Raw genomic sequence first — 18,619 nt, 5'->3', positions numbered from 1 at the left:
TGTGATATAGTTTTGCTGTTGTTGAACGTGGCCCCCCTTTTACTTCAATTCATTAATTTTTTTTGATTCTTCGTTCATCGTGGAGGCATGAGGAAAAAGGTTTTTTTTTTTTGTGTACAAGAATTTGAAGCAACACTGAGTGACTAATTGATATACAGATGGTCATTTTGTGGGTGAACAGGTGCCGCTCTGCTCAGTTTGAATTTGCGTATTAATCATCCGTTCCCTCTAGCGCACATAAGGCTGCATTCACACCAAATCAGGTGTTGCGGCGAGAGTCACTTATTGCCCATTTAGCCCCAAGCGACTGCACAACTGATTAACATCTTTGTACTACCTCGTGGCAGGGTTCAACAGGTCTGGATAGGCGCTTACGTGACTGGACGTCGGGTTGAGTTTTTGTCGCAGGCTTAACGCACTACCCACATTCAAAGTTTGACTAGCAGATTGAGTAGCATTAAAACATTTGTGCTCTCTCAAATCTTTCATCGTCAATATACTTCCATAGCTGTGCAGCTCCTTACACCCTACAATACCTGAACTATACTAAACCTTTAATTACTCATTTAAAGATTCTCAGGTGCAGCTTGTTGTCATGAAGACTTCGAGAAACATGTTCAAATCGTGTTTTAAATCATCACATAAGTCAGCAGGTTTTATTTCAAAGCATCTCTCAAACACACTTTCTCAACATGATGTAATTGATCATGTGATTACAAATACTTTTTTTTTTTTTTTGATTCAGGAAATGGCTTCTGATTGTTGCTCTACCAGAGCGACTATGGTTCTATCGCAGCAGTACTTTGTGATCATGATGCATTAGGTGTGGCAGGGGTAGCTTGCGACCAACTCCAACAACCAATCAGAAACCAAGCCAAGAAACACACAAGCTCAGGAGATCTGGTGGCGGAAGAAATTCAAATATTATCTTATCTTATTAGTTGTTACTACTTTTGTACTCTGTATCTGCTGACTCGATGGGTTCAAGTTGGTGATTTGTATCACGTGTGCGTGTATCGACAGTCCCTAGTGGCGGTCGATTTCGGCCTGTAGCAGGTCTGCCTGGGTCTGAGTTGGGGGTCTGAAGGCTGTCTGGAAGCCGGGTGGTGGCGATTGGAACTGGCTGGTGGGGGCCGGGAATTGTGCCCAGCCGGCTCTGTGTGGGGGCGGCTGGCTCGCAAAGGAGCCGTTTTGTGAGGCGGGGCTGGGCGGGGCATCCATTTCTGTGAGCGTCTGCAAGGACTTAAGCCAGTGTGGGGGATTGTCGTCGTGAAGAGAGTCTACGCTGTTGCCAGTTGGGAGTCCTGCAGACGAAAAGGCAACAGTACACTTACACAACGTTTAAAATTCAAATCATTTTAAAACACTACTAAATTGATGGATATTTTGTGATTTACTATTCTTAAATTACACACACACAAGATTAAAACAAGTCAGTATATATTATTATATTATACACACACGGAATCGACAGGTGATGTCACTTCCTTCTTAATCCACAGATTTTCCTTTTTTAAACTTGTAGTCTTCAGACACAACTGACTCAAGTGACATCACATACATCAGATTTCACACAGCTCTGGAGACACTAAAGGTTTTATAGAACTACAACAATACGACTTTATCTCCACCTGATTGTGTTAGCTAGTCTAACTGTGTGTGTCTGCTGTTTGCTGCTGGGCAGACAGTGGAAACGACCCTGAGCCAAAACAATCAGCTAAAAGAGTCTTAAAAGCTCTGCGGAGCTGCAGAGTTGGTCTTTATAGTGACAGGTATAATTGTCTGTGGGTTTTTCCACTGCAACTGACCCCTTTCACATTACACAAGTTACACATTTTTATTCCAAATTTGCAACTTGTAGTGCCTGGTTTTGTATTTTTTATATATATGTTTTAATACAAACACAAACTACAGAGTGGGATGAGATCGTCACCCTGAGCCTGAAGAGAGTCACGTTTTATGGGCGTCAGTAAAATGTTTCAGAAACGGAATAAGCCTTTGAAAAGCTCATTATCAATATTTTAAGATGCGTCTAGTGCCCCTGAGCAGGATCTGGCTCCTACCTGTGATGATGGCTGGGTCCATCCATCTGGCTCTGTTATTCCAGCAGAGGCTGTGAGAAACACTCCCAGAAACCCCTGGTGCCCCTGTGTGGTTGACGCTGGATGAGGAGGAGGATGACGATAATGAAGATGAGGAATTGGACAGTCCTCCAAAGTTGATGTTGATGTTGGGTAACAGCGCTCGGAGGCCGTCCTGCCACTGTTTCACATGTATGCTCTCTCCACAGCTGCTGTTTTCTGCATGGAGACAGGGAGAGAGGAAGCACTTAGAAGAAAAAAATACTATTAAAGTAAAAGCGTTAAAAAAAAAAAAACCACTGTCCTAAATGTTTCTAAGTGTTCAAATATTGTCATTTAATATATCGAGTCAAGATTTCTATTGTTTTAAGTCCCAAAGACAAATATTACTGAGATTTGGTACTAGGTGGTTGTTCCTCATGTGTTGAGGGATATTCACCAAAAAACATATTGAAACCAGAAGGGCACTCTGAGTGCAAAAAGGACATTTCCATAAGTGAAAATAATTGATGAATCCGCGGCCGCCGTGTGATTGGATCCGCTCCAAAATGCAATGAGCTCTTTCATGGCCCATACAACCTTCCACTATGCTTCATGAAAACCGGGCCAGTTGTCTTTCTGCTATCCTTTCTGTTACTAACCAACAAACCGAACCGAAAGCATAACCTCCATGGTGGAGTTAATAAAAACTATTAGCAGTGAAACAATATTGAATGTTATATATATATTGAACATACTCCATGTGAACCATTTCCCTAATTGTACAGTACCCCCACAATGGGGATCAACATCTTTTAAGAAATACATTACTCCCTTGTGATCTAGATCCGCGGACCGGTACCTCGTCTCAGTCACGTGATACTTTACTTCAAACATTAAGTGCACAAGCTAGCAAACATAATGGAAAGAATGGAAAACAAAACATATTTAAAGAGCTTTTTTTGGAAAGGAGAAAAGACCCAATGAGGAGACAGCAGAAGAAGAGCCTACGACTGCCAAGAAAAAGAAAGCTGCATTTTAAAAGACAATATCAGGAGTCTTACTTAAAATACGAGTTTATCGCTACAGGTGATTCTCACGCGCCGCTCTGAATAATACACAGGCTCGCAAATGAGGCTACGAAGCCTTCAAAAGATGGAGGCCAAACACCCGGCATTAAAAGACAAGCCCTTGGAGTTTTTTGAAAGAAAAAAACAATAACAAGAAGGACAGAAGCAATTACTGATGGCCACCACATCAACAAATGCGAGTGCACTGAGAGCGTCATACATAGTGACTAACCGTGTCGCTAAGAGAAGAAACCTTTTACTATTGGTGACAAGTTTATCCCCCTATATTGGACCGGCTCGTTGCAGAGACACAAGCTCAGGGCTCCCACTAATTCAGCGTAATGGTGAGTTTTTTTATGCACTTTATATTTGTTTTTATGCCGGTCATATCATTTTATTTCGTCATATTCTGTGAAAACATTGTCTTGGCGCAAAAAAGGTTGGAGACCGCTGATCTAGAGGGACACTTTGAGTGAGCAGACCATCTTGTGATGTTAGCGAAAGAGAAAAATTATTTTTGTATCCGTCCCGTGATGTCTGCCTTGGCCAATGCTACACCCTTCCACCAAGTTTCATGAAAAATCGGGCCGGTAGTTTTTACGTCATCCTGCTGAACGCAGCAAACTGAAAAAAGTAACCTCCTTGGCGTTTCAAAGTTTCAATAGGACTGCAAATGCGATACCATACTGATTAATATCCTTTTAATTTTAAATCAGGAACCATCTGATCAAAGAACAAGTAAACCATATGGTGAATGTGAACATATACCAGATGCCAGATTTTGACTCATGTCAGTAGACTCATGTTAGCTGGAGCTAACAAAGTATTGCGGTTTGATACACAGCCCTCAGAGTCAGTAATGCATAGATTTAAATTTGACTGTTTCTATCCCCAAAAAGTGTCCCCATATCTGTATTCCCATCAGTGTGGAAAAGTCTAAAATGGTCCGCTGACATTCAGAGTTAGCTGCTTACTACACGTTACATCACCTATTCAATAGAAGGAAAGTCTGGTATGTTTTTACATCAGTGAACAATTAGAATTCATAAAATGTGCTCAGGCAATTTAACGATCACATCATGTTTTCCACACTTGTTTTTTCTGTGCCTGTGGTCAAAAGTGTCCACGAGTCCAGGGAGGCTGCAGCAGTGGGATAATTATTCAGCTGCAATGTTTTCTCCTGCAGCCCAAAAGCAGTATGGGTGATGCTGTGGTTAGGAGCTGGAATCATTTGGAGCTCTGTCTAATGAGACATTGCAGGCCTAAAAAGGAAGACAGCCTTTTCCAGTTACCATGACTCCATGAATAATAAATACTAATTGAAAAGGGTGATTGTTAGTCGACTTACTCATTAACCCCCACAGCTAGCTTCCTACTAGGATGGCTAAGGAATAGCAGAGACTATAATGCTATGAAAGCTATGATATGTCAACGTATCTTGAGATGTTGTTTGTTACCATAGCCATTACTTCAAACATTGAGTCTTAGGAAGATACCGTTATTTATATTAAGCTTTTGAATGAAATACTGTCACACGCTAACCCCCAAAACATGAGTGATTAAGAGGAAACCATCTGCCCTCAGTCTACCTTTTTTCATTTGAAATCAGGCTGTCAGGCAGGGAAGCATGGCTGGCAATAACAGCATCACCTATGTTGCCCATTTGCATTCCCAGATAAACAAGTGCCACCATGTTTAATTCATGAGACTGGGCGCTAACTTCAAAATCAATTTGAAGTTAAGCAATGCCACTCCTTTAAACGGTGGAATTATTTTCCTCTGAATTAGCTAATGTCTTTTATGCTTTCAGAGAAAGATTGTCTGCTAATGCATCCTCATTTTCCATCCATTATCTTATATTTAGACATTGCCAACACACATTGTTAATAAAAATCATTGAAATTCCAACCTAAGAGAGAAGAAGCCGCTTGGGTTGAGTAGCTTACTTCTGTACAGGTACACTGGACACCCATGTGCACTTACTTTTGGTCTGGATTTATTTTTTCGTGTTAGCATGCCAGGCTAAACGGCTTACTAGCCAGAGTAGCAATCCAATGTTGCTACCAAGGCAAAGAGGAATATTACCGAGTTACATGTTTTGTTCAGGACTGGCACATCACATCCACTGGTACTGGATATTACCCAACTGGTACTGGATATTACCCAACTGGTACTGGATATTACCCAACTGGTACTGGATATTACCCAACTGGTACTGGATATTACCCAACTTGTACTGGATGCTAACATGTCAGAAGTTGAGGCTAACATTAGCAACTTCTCAACCCTGCTCTTTATTGGATTAAGGAACATTTACATTCTAGCAACCAAAATTGAACTTGTTACGGACATAGTAGTAGTAGTAGTAGTAGTAGTAGTAGTAGTAGTAGATATAATAGTATTGAATAAGCCAAACTCATTGGTTAATGTCCTTAAAGTGAAACATACTATTTCAAAATTAGAACAATATTGTTCTATAGGGCTAGCAAAATAAAGTTATTTATTTCCTCAACATTTTAATGGCATTTTTATTATGCCACTTACAACTAACAATCAAAGAAAAATAATAATATAAATTATATAAAATCCCTATTTAGCCTTAATCTTTAGCATGATAGTGGGTTTCTCCTAACAGCTGCAGTCACACCAATTGGGCGTTTTGTTAAAAATGCCAATTCTCCCATTAATTTGAGTGGGAGTAGTGAGTGCGTTTGGGCTACAGCTTTACGAAAAGTTGAAACAGACGCACCTTTTGGAGAAATGACACTCCCACGCCGCCGCACAACCCTGCACTAATTGCCATAAACTAGCTAGCTACAGCTGAAAGAAATCTGCTAGTAACAGTTGCTATTTTAGAAGTTTGTCTCCTTCTGTCTGAAATCAAAAATCCATTATTTCAAAAATGTCTAAGAAGGCCAACACTATCACAATAAACTGTTGACTTCCCAAACGAGAAATTATAAGCTTGAAAGCCTTAGAAACACTAAGTGTCCACAGCACCTAAAGTAACAGACCAATGCAAACTCCCATTTGGCTGGAGTATTCAGATCAACTAACACAGTGTTCACGTTTGGCCATGTAGTTACCAAACTTAGTCCAACTTCATCAAAAGTTACGATAAGCAAAGCCAATCAAGGGCTGCTGAGTGATCATGTTAAATCGGATATATATATTTATATGCATCCATATCTCCAGAAGGACATGGCTGCGTGTCTGGCCTTTTCCCAATGGTAAAGGTAGAGGTCGAGAGGGAGGGTGAATAAAGATGGAGGGACTGCTGGACCATGTTAAATTAAATTAGAATTTGGCCCTGCTGAGGCAGACAGAAAAGTACAAGAAACTGTTTTGCAAGCACATCTTGTGTAACTGCCCTAAATAAAAACTTCTTTCAATAGAGAATACGCCAAATTTGAACTCGCATTCTTTGGAGATTGAAATTTGCAAGTTGAAAATCGGGGCAATTGGGACAGTTTTTCTTGCTAATCAATGTTTGGGCGATTTCATCAGTAACACTGGTAAGAGATCTGCACGGACGACGACCTGATTGATATGTAGGAACACTTCTCTACCTCAAGTTTATGCAAGTCATCCAGGCATTTGGACTATTCGTGGCTAAACGTGGACTTGATTGTACTAGAGCTGTGACTAATGAAGTTTCACAATTCCATAAGAAAAAATGAGTGCAGATTGAGAAAAGCCTCAGATCTATTCAAGGGGAAAGTGTTCTGAGGTGGTAGTTTGAGACTTAATGCCAGAGCACATACAATGACTCCAGATGGAAAAGAGAGAGAGAGAGGATACGAGAGTACGTCTACAAACCAATCGATGTTAAGTATCGGTAGACACAATTAATAATAATAATAAATATAATCAATACAGTAAACTGCAATCATACATTAGATGTTATACCTTTATGCATGTCTCTGATGTGTCAATGTTTGGCCTCCCTGGTAAAACATCAAGTCCAAAGAAGACTCTGTATGTGCTCTGATCTGTCTGGACTGCGATGAGGGCCGATACATGGGTCGCTCTCTGACATGAGATCTATTAGTAAGGTGCTCTCATTTACAGTCTACTCCCTGTAGCTCCTGCTCAGCTCCTCCATGCCTTTAAGACTTTTTCCATCTTTCTTACCACAAACACTTCCCCGACTTGTAAACATCGGCCTGAAGCAAAATCATTACTTGTGATGGCATTTCCAGCCAGATTATTTCAGTCCTTGCAGCCTTCTTTTGAAAGGGATTTGCTACTAGAGCAGGTATCGAGTGAAGGTTAAACATAATCCGGTGGAGATGACAGTGGGCGTGTGTTTGGTGATGGGAAAAGATGCTCAGAAACAGAAATGAATAGCTGTGGTGTGCTTTCTCAATATTTTCTTGTGAAAAAACTGTCTTCTGTGCTGCCACCAAGTGGTCAATAATGGTCTTATATAACCCACAATGCAATGCACTAAATGATGTCTTGTACTAGTTTAGACAGTCACTTTGGAAAACCCTAAAGAACAAAATACACTGCATTCCATATTGTCTAATTCGGATTAAGTGCACACTTTAGTCAAAATCCTTAGTTAAAGAGACGGATGCAAATTGTAAATATAGATTCTTGAAAATATCATGTCCACACACACACACACACACACACACTTCAAAAAGGTCAACACCGTTTCAACACAGACCATTGTACATAACTACTCTGACACAACCACTATGGTTTACACCTGGAATTCACTTTAAATTAGACACCATTATATGTGTACAGTCTTACCTGTGATGGGGATTCCTCCAAGTCCAGTACTGTGATGTCCTGGCAGCACAGTCAAGTCCAAGAAGCTGCTCTGTGAAGTGGAGGTGTTTAGACTGACTGTGTGGTTCAAAGGCACAAAGTTATTGCGCGAGGAAGTGGAGTCCATCCAGGATCCACAAGATGCAGAGGAGGCGGAGGAGCATGAGGATGAAGATGATGATGAAGGGTGAGTTGGGAAGCTGAAGGGGCTATAGTCTCCCCTGTGAGGGTGCTGATGATGGGAGAAGTGGTGAGGGGGTGGGAGGTGGTTGGGGAGAGGGAGTCCTCCCGGGGGCCCGAGGCTTCTGTTTAGTAGGGGTCTGTGTGTTCTGTGGGAGAAGGAGCTGGGAGACAGGGAGGAGCTAAAGCTGTCTTCGACAGAGAGCTCCTTCTCTATGAGGTCAGCCAGAGCCCTGCGAGTGATGTCGAAGGGGTCAAAACCCAAGTCGTCCTCCTGCTGTTGTTTGGACGAGCCGAAGCCAAACGCCGCCTGCCAGTCAGTGGAAGACGACACCGGCATGGTATCTGCACACACAGAGGAGATGAACTGTGAGCGGACTTCACAAAAACTCAAGTTTTTTATAGTCATCATCATCCAGTTAGAGAAAATGTCCGCGAGCAAAGGTCCGGAGCATCATAACGTCTAACGTGCGTTATGAATTAGTGTGCGATATATTGAAGCAGCCTAGTGTATCAACGCCTGCACGTCATCAACAACTGACTTTAAATTGTACTTTCTTTATTAGATTTGACAAACATTTAGACAATATTTATTGTCACTTAACATTGAACTATACAGATATATAATACCGTAGATATGTATAATGTGCTTCTCGGGCTGCATTTAAAAATAAAAGAGAAAATAAATAAAAGAGCTTTTTGTGTTGCAGCTCTGAGGGAACATTCATGAGCAGGTTGTTGGCAGTGAGTGAGTCACGATCCTGCTGGATTCATCATATTGGGCTCTGAGATTTTCTGTGACCTCAGTTCAGACTTGAGGGTATGATTGGTCAAAAACGTTGTTCACTTTTCTCTTCTTAGAGAGCGCCATGTGTAGTTCTTTTTCTCTCCCTGTCTGCGGCTCACTCGTCTCTCCGCCTTCTCTCCCTGTATCGCTAACTCGTCTAAATCGCTTCCCGTCTGTCACTCGCCTCTCATCTGTGAGGTTCCTTAACCGCTAAACCAGTGCCGTAAAAATGAGAAAAGCTGCGCCGGTTAAAATAGAAGCGCCTTAATAATTTATTGATTATAAGTCCGGGTCCGGATAGGTCGGCGTCTGTTAGTGACCCCTAATCTATACACTAAACTTCTAATATAGAGTGTTCCTTAAGCGCCGACTGTAATCTACATTTACAGATTTGATTCTAATGCTAACCTTAATCCTCCTTTAGACATTTAGCCGCTTTACTTTTTATTTTATTTTATATCAGGTCAACTGAAGAGTGGAAGCTTTTGAATTTCCAGGGCATACATGAATCAGCAGTTTTTAAGTTGTAAATGTACATAGGTAAATACCAATTTACGTGGAGAGATACTAATACTGATAATAAATATTAAAAAATAAACAATAATAACAGACACACAACAAGCGGGTTATTTCCCCCCCATCAGGCCTACCTGAGGTGAAGAGGCTCTGTGGCTCTGGTGCAGTGGGCCAGTCAGTGTTGCTGTGTGGGAAGCTGGGGAAGCCACTCAGTCCACTGGGGAGCGGGTTAGGATGCCTGAAGTTACTGTTGTCTGAGAACAGGGACTGGGACTCTGCAGCAGCCGCCTCGAATGGGGAGCGAGGTGTGTGGCCTGTGACACTGATGGGGACCACCAGGCTGGGTTTACTGAGGCCAGGAGGGGGCGATGGAGAGTCACTGCCATTGAGCTAAAAGACAGAAGAGAAGAGAGCCTCTTACTTCTTTTAATCCTTTATTTAGTTTGATTGTCTCCTGGGGATTCTAGTTCAGTTTAGTTCATCAGTCGGTTTCATGTATAAGATGCATCAAGCTCAGAATGTACTACAACCGTGTCTGAGCACACTGTCAATCAAACATTTGGAAATTCCTGCTTTTTTAATTCAAGTGAGTCCATTTCTTACCAGTTGTGAGGTTTCGCCGTTGCCTATACTGATGATGTCTGTCAGTTTGTTGCTGGGGCTGTTAAAATAAAAGCAGACAAAAACAGTAATTGTATCTACCCACCAGAAGACGGATGCGTGTACGTCATTACCGTAAAAAGCCATTTGTTATTGTGTTCTCTTTGTTTTGACGTCCCAAGGGACTAGATTTGAATTAGCTTAAAGCTTCAATCTGGTACAGTGCATCAACATTTGACGTGTGTGTTTCAAACGGTACATGGTCACTTTTAAATAAAACTAAAAAAAAAATTAAAAATAGTCAAAACTGGTTCAAAACAAATCAAATAATAAAGTAACCTACAGCTGTCACCAATAAAGCTCAAGACTTCTTGTAGGTTTTTAACATTAAAAGCATCCTGATAACAGGCAGACTGGAATACATTTAATGTGAAGCAGGTGAAATTCAGATAAAAGCCTTTTCCAAAGAAATTATCAAAAAATAAAGTTTTATGATAATATATCATTTAAATCTACACTCTGATTGGCTGAAAGACATTTGTGAGTAGTGAGTGCCAATAAATCAACTAAAACAGACTTCAAAATGGATAAAGACCATACTTGTCAACGGTCTCTGTATCAAGACAGAAGCAATCTGATCTGAGCAGAGTTGTAAAGTGTACCTAGCGAGGTCGCGGTGTGAGGAGAAAGGGGAGAGTGCCGGTACAGGGTCAAGGCTGAGGTCAGGTTCGGGCCCCTCAGGGCTCAAGTGTTCAGAGTCTGAGCCATCTAATGGCGGACTCCTCCTGTGGTCTGATGACAGACCGTTGGTCATCCTCCCATCTTTACTGGAGCTGTTAGACCTGTGACAGCACACAGAACTGAACGGTTAAATACAAAGATGAGCATGAATATCTTCATTTACAAAAGAACAGAGCTGCACCTTGTAGTTATTGAAGCTCATTAGTTTTACTCTCAAAACAGAATCAGGGAACTTCTCTGTATTTATTTCAACAGGAAAAACAGTGCAGTACAGTCAGCTCGAAAAGAAAATACAAAAACTGTTGACTACTCCCGTGAGATACCATGCTATGTATTACACACAAGGACAAAGAGGACATGAAGATGAGAAATGACTACTGAGACACACAGAGACTCGCACACAGAGACAGACACACTGGTGGAAGAATACCTCTGTAAAGAGTTGGCTTTGCCCTTTGGCTTGTCCCCTGACGCAGCTGAGGTCGGCAGGAAGGTCGGGTTTGTTTTGGAGAGGTCTTGTAGTAGTTTCTGCTCATATTCCTGATGCTTTCCTGCCTGGAAGCAAAAGAGCAGATAAGCAAGAGCTATATTTCCAAAGGATAGTACTACGATGGTATATTGCGAGGACTGAAAGAGGAAATGTGAAGAACTTAAGGTAATATACAGGTAAATGGGTAAAACAAGCGTTGACCCATGGCTGCATTTGCTCAGGATTCCCACCCTTTATTTACAGGCATACGATATACTCACTACTTGCCGTAGCTAGACATACCACAGGTTTTAATAAACAGTACATATATTTGTATATGAATGCACAGAGGAGTGTCAATGTCCCAGGGATATTAGAACCATGTTGACTGGACATTCTGAGCCTTAGTTCTGTGGGGAAAAAAAGTCATGTAAAACAAACGGCACATTTTCATGGCTTGTGTCACTCGTGTCGTTTTTCCCTTTTCCCTTTAGATTTCCCAACAGGGTGAGTATCGTACTGCCATGGAGACAGTGAACTGACTATACCATGACAAATCAGAATCAGCGACTTGTCTGCCGTTCCCGTTTGTTGTTTGTAAATCTGTCGTAAAAGTGCAATCAACCGGAATACTGAAGTACTGAAGTTACCTTAATATTATTTTATTAACAATTACCCATAAACATTTGAGATGACCACCAATGGATAAGTCGTGTTGATTCCAGCAGCGTGTGTAATATAGTTCAGATTTGACTCCGAGAAGAAAGCGTGCAATTATTGACGCAAATTGCAAATCAATCAAGTTTAAAAAGTTACGTTTAGAAATAGTCTTACCTGCATCTCCTCTTTCGTGAAACTGGCAGCTTCATCCCCCAACTCGTGTAGATACATGCAGTCTGGTTTGGGGCACTGCATGCTCTTTAAAAAGTAACTGCAGTATTTTGTTGTTCCTAAAGAGGCCTGCCAAACACAAAACACACTCGACAGTCACTCGATAATCAAGATGGACCGTCTGTGAATTCAAACGCTCCGTCCTTTATCTAAAAACACATTACATTTATCTCTCAAGCTTACCTTAAGTGTTCTGCCATCGACCACTACATTGTTGACACACTGGATTGCTCTGAGGGCGTCTTCAGAACGAAGATATGTGACATAGGCACTGGCACTGGGCCCCTGGGGGGGAAAAGGACAGACAACAGAGACTAAGCCCAAATTAAAATCTAGTTTTATTAACGCAGGTGCGATGTGTAGAGTTCCCCTTCGGACTCTACTGTGAACCATGACCTGCTGCTCACTGTGGAGCGCCTCACCTGTGAGCCAGCGTATGATGTGCTGTTGTTGATCACCACCTTGTGAATCTTCCCAAATTTCCCAAAATATTCTGGCCTCTTTAGAACCTGTTAAAAACACAGAAGACAACATCATTTAAATGTCATAATATCATTTACCATTATCATCAGTAGCCTTTCAGCTGCTACGCAGATGACACTAACGCAGTAAAAGTCAATAGGAGTTCACAGACGACAAAAGGATACAGAGCTGAGGAACATAAACGCGTTTGTTCGATCCTCTCCGACATCAGAACTGGGGGGCTGTAGCCAACCATTTTTGTAACTTTGATCACAATCATAAGAAGCATTATACGTGAAGAGCAGTATGATGGGTATAAAAGGTGAGGAGAGAACATTTCTTTATGCCTATTCAGCTTCCCAACTTCTTCCTCCAAAACAGACAGACACACATAAACAAAACAAAAAGCAGACGTGGGTGACGGAGAGAGACGGAGAGAGACGGAGAGAGACGGAAGGCAAAGACAAAGTTTCTCTTGGTAATTATATTTATGGTGAACTGGAAAAATAGTAACAGAAATGAAGTCATGGTACGATGTCGGAGAGAGAGAGACAGACAGGGAGAGAGAGAGAGAGACAGACAGAGAGAGAGACAGACAGACAGAGAGACAGACAGACAGACAGAGACAGACAGACAGACAGACAGACAGACAGAGAGAGAGAGAGACAGTTTCAAAGTTTTAATAACTTACTAGGAACGCTACTTTGTCATCTGCCCACCTGAACCAGTGTTATTTGCTAGTAAGCCTGAACTCTAATTCTACAAACACCTTATAATAATATTACATATATATATATATATATATATATATATATATATATATATATATATATATATATATATATATATATATATATATATATATATATATATATATATATATATATATATATATTTGTGTACTGTATACTTTATGTATGTCTCCTCATCTTATCTTGTCATTTTTATCTTATTTGATTTTTATTTTTTTTCCTCGAGCTGACCCGTTCTCTCGTCCAACACATTTCAGTGTACTATTGACCCCGTGTTAACCTGCATATGACTAATAAAGTTTTTAAAAAGTGTTACCAGCATGTACAGTAGTTCTCATTGGATAATTAACATATCCAGATTTAAGTGTTCACAGAAATATGTACTTAGTGTATATGGTGCCTTCAGACAGCGTTCACTGCTGAAACAAATGATGAATAGTTTCTGGATATTTATGGCACGTAACGTCATCACAGACGCCATCAGGCACTGACGCCATCAGGCACTGACGCCACGCTGCTGTTGTTTTCCAGGACTGCTGAGTGTGGGAGATGTTGGCAGACTGAACTGCTGCTGCAGTATTACATACCACTCACTTTATCCTTATTCTAGTCTCTCGTCATAGCAGCATACACTGTGGATACTTGCTTTACTGTGCGCGTGTTGTCTCACCTCAGGGTCAGCCAGCCTCTGAGACAGCCCTACTACAAACACCAGGTTTCTCTGGACCACTCGGACGCTGGCCAGATGCTTTCGGTTCTCTGTGATCTTCTGCTTCTTCTCAGTCTGCTTCTGCTTCTTCTCATTCTTTATCCTCTGGAGCTCCTCCTGTGACAGCGGCTTGTACACTGCGGGGTCTTCTGGGTACGGCTGCAGAAAAACACACAATATTCAATGAAAAACATCCCCAAGCAATCAGATACTCTAACACTGTTAGATATCATACAACCTGTGCTGTTCAAATCTGTATAACAACAGTGCGAGTCATTTCTTTGAGGAGTATGGAAATGTCAACTGAAGGTGGATTGAGAACTTTCTTTGTGCCACCGGTGTGTTTTTACACTCCTGAAGTTTATTGTTGATCCCTGTCCCAGATGTAGAAGAGGCTACATTGAGAGTGCAGGTAAAAGTTGTCAAAATGTGATTTCCTGCCTCGTGTGATTCCACATCTACCTGACAGTAGAGCATGTTTGAAATGATACAAAAACAGCTGGCATTTGTTATTTTCATTGCCAAGGAGGTAATGTTTTCAGCTCTGTTTGTCTGTCAGCAGGATTACAGAACAACTACCGGCCCTATTTTTATGAAACTTGGTGGAAGGGTGTAGCGTGGGCCAAATAAGAACACATTCATTTCGGATCGGATCCTTTTCAGTGAGCGGATACACAAATAACGTTTTACTTTCATTAACATCGAGAGAAATTTGTGCTGCATTCATGTGGCGTCGGAATTATCGGAAAATGTTGTTCCCGACTAGGAAAGTTCACGGAAACAGCATCAATGTGTTGTTTAAACGCTCTGTGTAATAACATACAACACATCTTCTTTGAAGATTTCATGTCGTTTCCATATTACGACCCAAATCGGAAAAGATTCTTCCCAATTTAGGAAATGGGAGCCCCCCCCCTCACAGGGTTTATTTCTGAGATCTGGGAACACGATGACATCACTACAACAAAGTCTGACAGCCAGGTCAATAAATACACTCAGTCAAAAAGGTCAAACAGTTTGGAAACAAGTTTTTGCAGATTATCTAAACCACTTTATATGGAGGTCAAACAAAGTGATGTTTGTAAATACCGTCATTGCACAGGAACACTGTGCACATACAAACTACAGTTAGTACAGTAGGTCAAGGTTGAAGCAGGAAGTGGGTCTGTAAACTGATGACAATACTTTTTTACAACCCGTCGACTGCTCATGTTTCTTGACCTGCCAGACTTCTTGGTCACGTCTGTAATTAACTTGGTGATGATGATGCACAAAGTCATTAATAGTGCTAAAAATAACAGACAAAGCTAAGAAAATAAGATAATGTAAAAAAAAAAGAAAGAAAGAAAAAAGGAGCTTAAGACCAGATAACATGTCAAAAAGATGGACACCACATTGTAAGGTACATGGTGAGCTTTTTTCATTTTTACATTTTAAAGATTAAATTAAACTGGTAAACATTTAACCAGATTCAATTCAACATGATTCCTTGATATGTATACTTCTCTATGAGCATCCTAAAAAAAAACCTTTAAAAAAGGGTGACTATTGGACATGGGATATATTGAAACACAATGCGAGCGTTAAGGCTTGCATGAATGAGATGAATGAATCTCTTTCAATTGGACTAGTGTCAGTTATTATAAACTATTACAATAACTGACACTATATACTATTGTTTTGATGCAGGCTAAATCAGACTATAAAGAAGAGGTCTACCTTTCTGCAGGCAGGACAAAGACCGTTCTCGTCCGTCCTGATTCGATGCCAGCAGAAGCGACAGATCTGGTAACCACAGGTGCAGGGGAAGAAGTTGACGTCATCGATCTCCAGCGGTTCCATACACAGCGGGCACTCCATCGTTTCTTCTTTCCCCTCGGGTTTCCGGGACATCCTACGATTAAGCACTACTGGACTGGACAGCTTTCACAGGACAGGAACAGGAGGAGCTGCAGTGGAACAGAGATAAATCTGAGTTTATGTACAGCCTGAGAAGAAATCACCCAGATAAAAAATCTAAGTCCTGCTACTAGAAGCTGCTACAGTCTGATAGCTTCCCGACTACACCAAAACAACAGTGCTGGACGAAACAAACAACATACTGACGGTTTATTCTTAGTAGTTAAGTTGATGAAAATGTAAATCGGAAGGCGTCTCAAGAGGGAAAGTCTGGTTTACGAGTAGGTTAGCCGACTTTCCTGGTATTCACCACCGGAGCCGAGAGCGCTGGAGCAGTGAGCAGAAACGTGGGTAAAGAAACGGGGTTTACGTCACGCGGTTCTGTCCACTTTTTCAAATCATCTGTCTCTATTTAATTACAGTTAGGTAACAGAAGATTAAAGTAAGTAACCATTCTTTTAAACAGATACAAGATGTCATGTAATTCACCGAACGCGCTGGCAAGAGCTTAATCATATTGCCCAATCCGCAGGCTTACTTAATTCCAACACTGCTGTGGTTCCTGTGCTTTTTTATAAACACATGGTGAGGTGTATCTGGAGCAAACACAGAAAGGATCAGAAAAATACTGGGCTTTCAAAATGCTGACATATAAATACCACTCAAAGCTGGAGTTACCCTAATTCTCAGATAAGTAAACATTACGAAATATGGTGAGATACAGGACTAGTATTTATTTTAAAATTTGAAATATGCTTGTTTAGCCCTAACAGAAAGTAATCTAAAATAAACTCAATTCAAACGATGACTAGTAAGGCCGCTGTAGTGCTGCTTTCCAGCCAATGATGTGTGGATTCCGTGAGAGTCACAATGACAGATAATGATGCCGTCATTGTGTAGCTGTGTCACAGAGGGCTGGAGAGAAGATTTTAAACTTTGTCTGGATCGGTCTAAGTGGCCAATTAAACTGTTCTAAAAAATCTCTGCAGGCAGACACTGCTGGTTAATTGGCAAGAAATTGGGTGATTTCACAACACAGTATTTACTTTAATGCATGGCTGGGCATTCAGCTAATGGACAGTCAATGAACAAAACTGCGACACAAAAAAACATTGTGACATTTTGTGCTGACTATAAAAGAAGTTATTTATCTTGAGTTGTTAGCAGGATTTTATGTAGTCGTATAGTCGGATTTCTGGACGTTTCTGAGACAGATTGAACACTTTTTAGCTGCACACACACACACAACTTGTGATATAAACTCCTGGGGGAGAGAGGGAAAAGATCCAGCAAAGTACATTACTGTTGTTTAGCCTCTATTGCTATAAAAAATATATATACATTTGCACAATGAAAAATCATGTTGTATTAGCTATTATTAGTTCCTGGTTGCACAGTTACCATGGATGTAGAGACCACAATCACCTGATTACTCAGATCAAAACATCTAATTGCAGATACCTAACAGGGAAAATGTTCCTCCTTCAGGTAGGAGAGACTCATAGCTGAATGGTCTCATCTTACTTCTCCCTCGCCCACTGCTGCAGAAAACATTGACCTTTGTATTGTGGTGAAACACAAGATGAAGAACCTTCTTTCAGGGATCAAGGCAGAGCCTGGAAAATCTCTATTTACAGTGTGTCAGTTACCTTAGAAAACTCAACCCTACTTTCCCCACACAGGTTCTGTTGACTGAAAATAAGCCGCTGAGGACATCACTGGCTAATAGAGACAACAATGCAACACATGCAGAATTACACTGATACAAATAAAGCACATACAAGGAAGAAAAGAAAATCCTCTGAGGTTTGCTCGTCATGCAGTTATGACATTTCCTCATTAATAATTAACTGAAATGCATTGTCTGTATGTTCATAAAGAAACATGATCACTGCACACAAATGTTTGCAAAAGATTTCAAACCTTACTACCCATGGGTACTTGTTTATTTAAACATGACCACATTGGTCAAGAGCAGGAAGCAATGTCACCAAAAGCTACATTAATAACACACTATCATAGGTACATAATAAGCACAGCTGCGTCAAAGCTGGGTTTTGTTTGAAAATTCTCATTTCTATTGCCGATACAATACTAGATGTGTGGGCACTGGTAGTACCCAGAGGTGGTACCATGTACCTCCATCCTGATGGTAACATTTCATATTTGCCATAGAAAGGGTGTAATCATTACTGAGGATTGTCTGCCCTTTCCTTAGTCAGAATCGAACCAGGGAAAGTCTGGTTTGTCTTAACCACTAGACCGCCAGAACTCCGAACACCAACTACTTTTTTTTTAAATTTATTTATAATTAAATGTTAAAAGTTATCTTAACATAAGCAGCTGTACAAGAACTTTGCCCAAATATATTTTTAAAAAGCTTCCAGTATAAGTTTTCGATACTCGGACACATTTCGGTGGGTACCAAAAAAAGTATAGGGTTGATTCCCAGGTCAGTAAATCAACTAAATCAGACAATTTCATAGGAAATGGCTGAGAGCTGAGAAAAAACTGCAGCATTGGTGATAATTCTCTGTGGGCTGATCACTACGAGAGATGCCTTTCACATTGCACAATCATTTGAACAATTGTTAATATAAAAATATTTTTTAGTGCACCTTCAAATGCAGGTAGAAAATGTTGCCTCAATATCCACAGCAAATGTTAGGACAGCCTGGTTTTTAGCTGTGGGGATATGTAT

The 18,619-nt window shown here is 40.8% G+C and overlaps 1 protein-coding gene across 2 annotated transcripts in view; it reads right to left on the bottom strand.

Moving 5' to 3' along the window:
* Window positions 1-612: 612 nt before the first annotated feature.
* Window positions 613-18,619, bottom strand: part of cnot4b (CCR4-NOT transcription complex, subunit 4b) — a 19,588-nt gene continuing 1,581 nt past the window's right edge. For both annotated transcript variants that reach the window (XM_029462158.1, XM_029462159.1), the window contains exons 2-13: window positions 15,739-15,968; window positions 13,981-14,178; window positions 12,519-12,605; window positions 12,280-12,381; window positions 12,040-12,165; window positions 11,167-11,291; window positions 10,658-10,837; window positions 9,999-10,056; window positions 9,530-9,785; window positions 7,895-8,437; window positions 2,064-2,300; window positions 613-1,304 (exon numbers count right to left, since the gene is read on the bottom strand). In XM_029462158.1, the coding sequence (XP_029318018.1) occupies window positions 1,027-1,304; window positions 2,064-2,300; window positions 7,895-8,437; window positions 9,530-9,785; window positions 9,999-10,056; window positions 10,658-10,837; window positions 11,167-11,291; window positions 12,040-12,165; window positions 12,280-12,381; window positions 12,519-12,605; window positions 13,981-14,178; window positions 15,739-15,912 (2,364 nt within the window). In that variant the 5' untranslated portion in view covers window positions 15,913-15,968 and the 3' untranslated portion in view covers window positions 613-1,026. The remainder of the gene's footprint in view (window positions 1,305-2,063; window positions 2,301-7,894; window positions 8,438-9,529; window positions 9,786-9,998; window positions 10,057-10,657; window positions 10,838-11,166; window positions 11,292-12,039; window positions 12,166-12,279; window positions 12,382-12,518; window positions 12,606-13,980; window positions 14,179-15,738; window positions 15,969-18,619) is intronic.

This window comes from Cottoperca gobio, chromosome 23 (genome assembly GCF_900634415.1).
Source record: "Cottoperca gobio chromosome 23, fCotGob3.1, whole genome shotgun sequence".
NCBI classification, from domain to species: Eukaryota; Metazoa; Chordata; class Actinopteri; order Perciformes; family Bovichtidae; genus Cottoperca; species Cottoperca gobio.
This window is presented reverse-complemented; position numbering and strand designations above follow the sequence as displayed.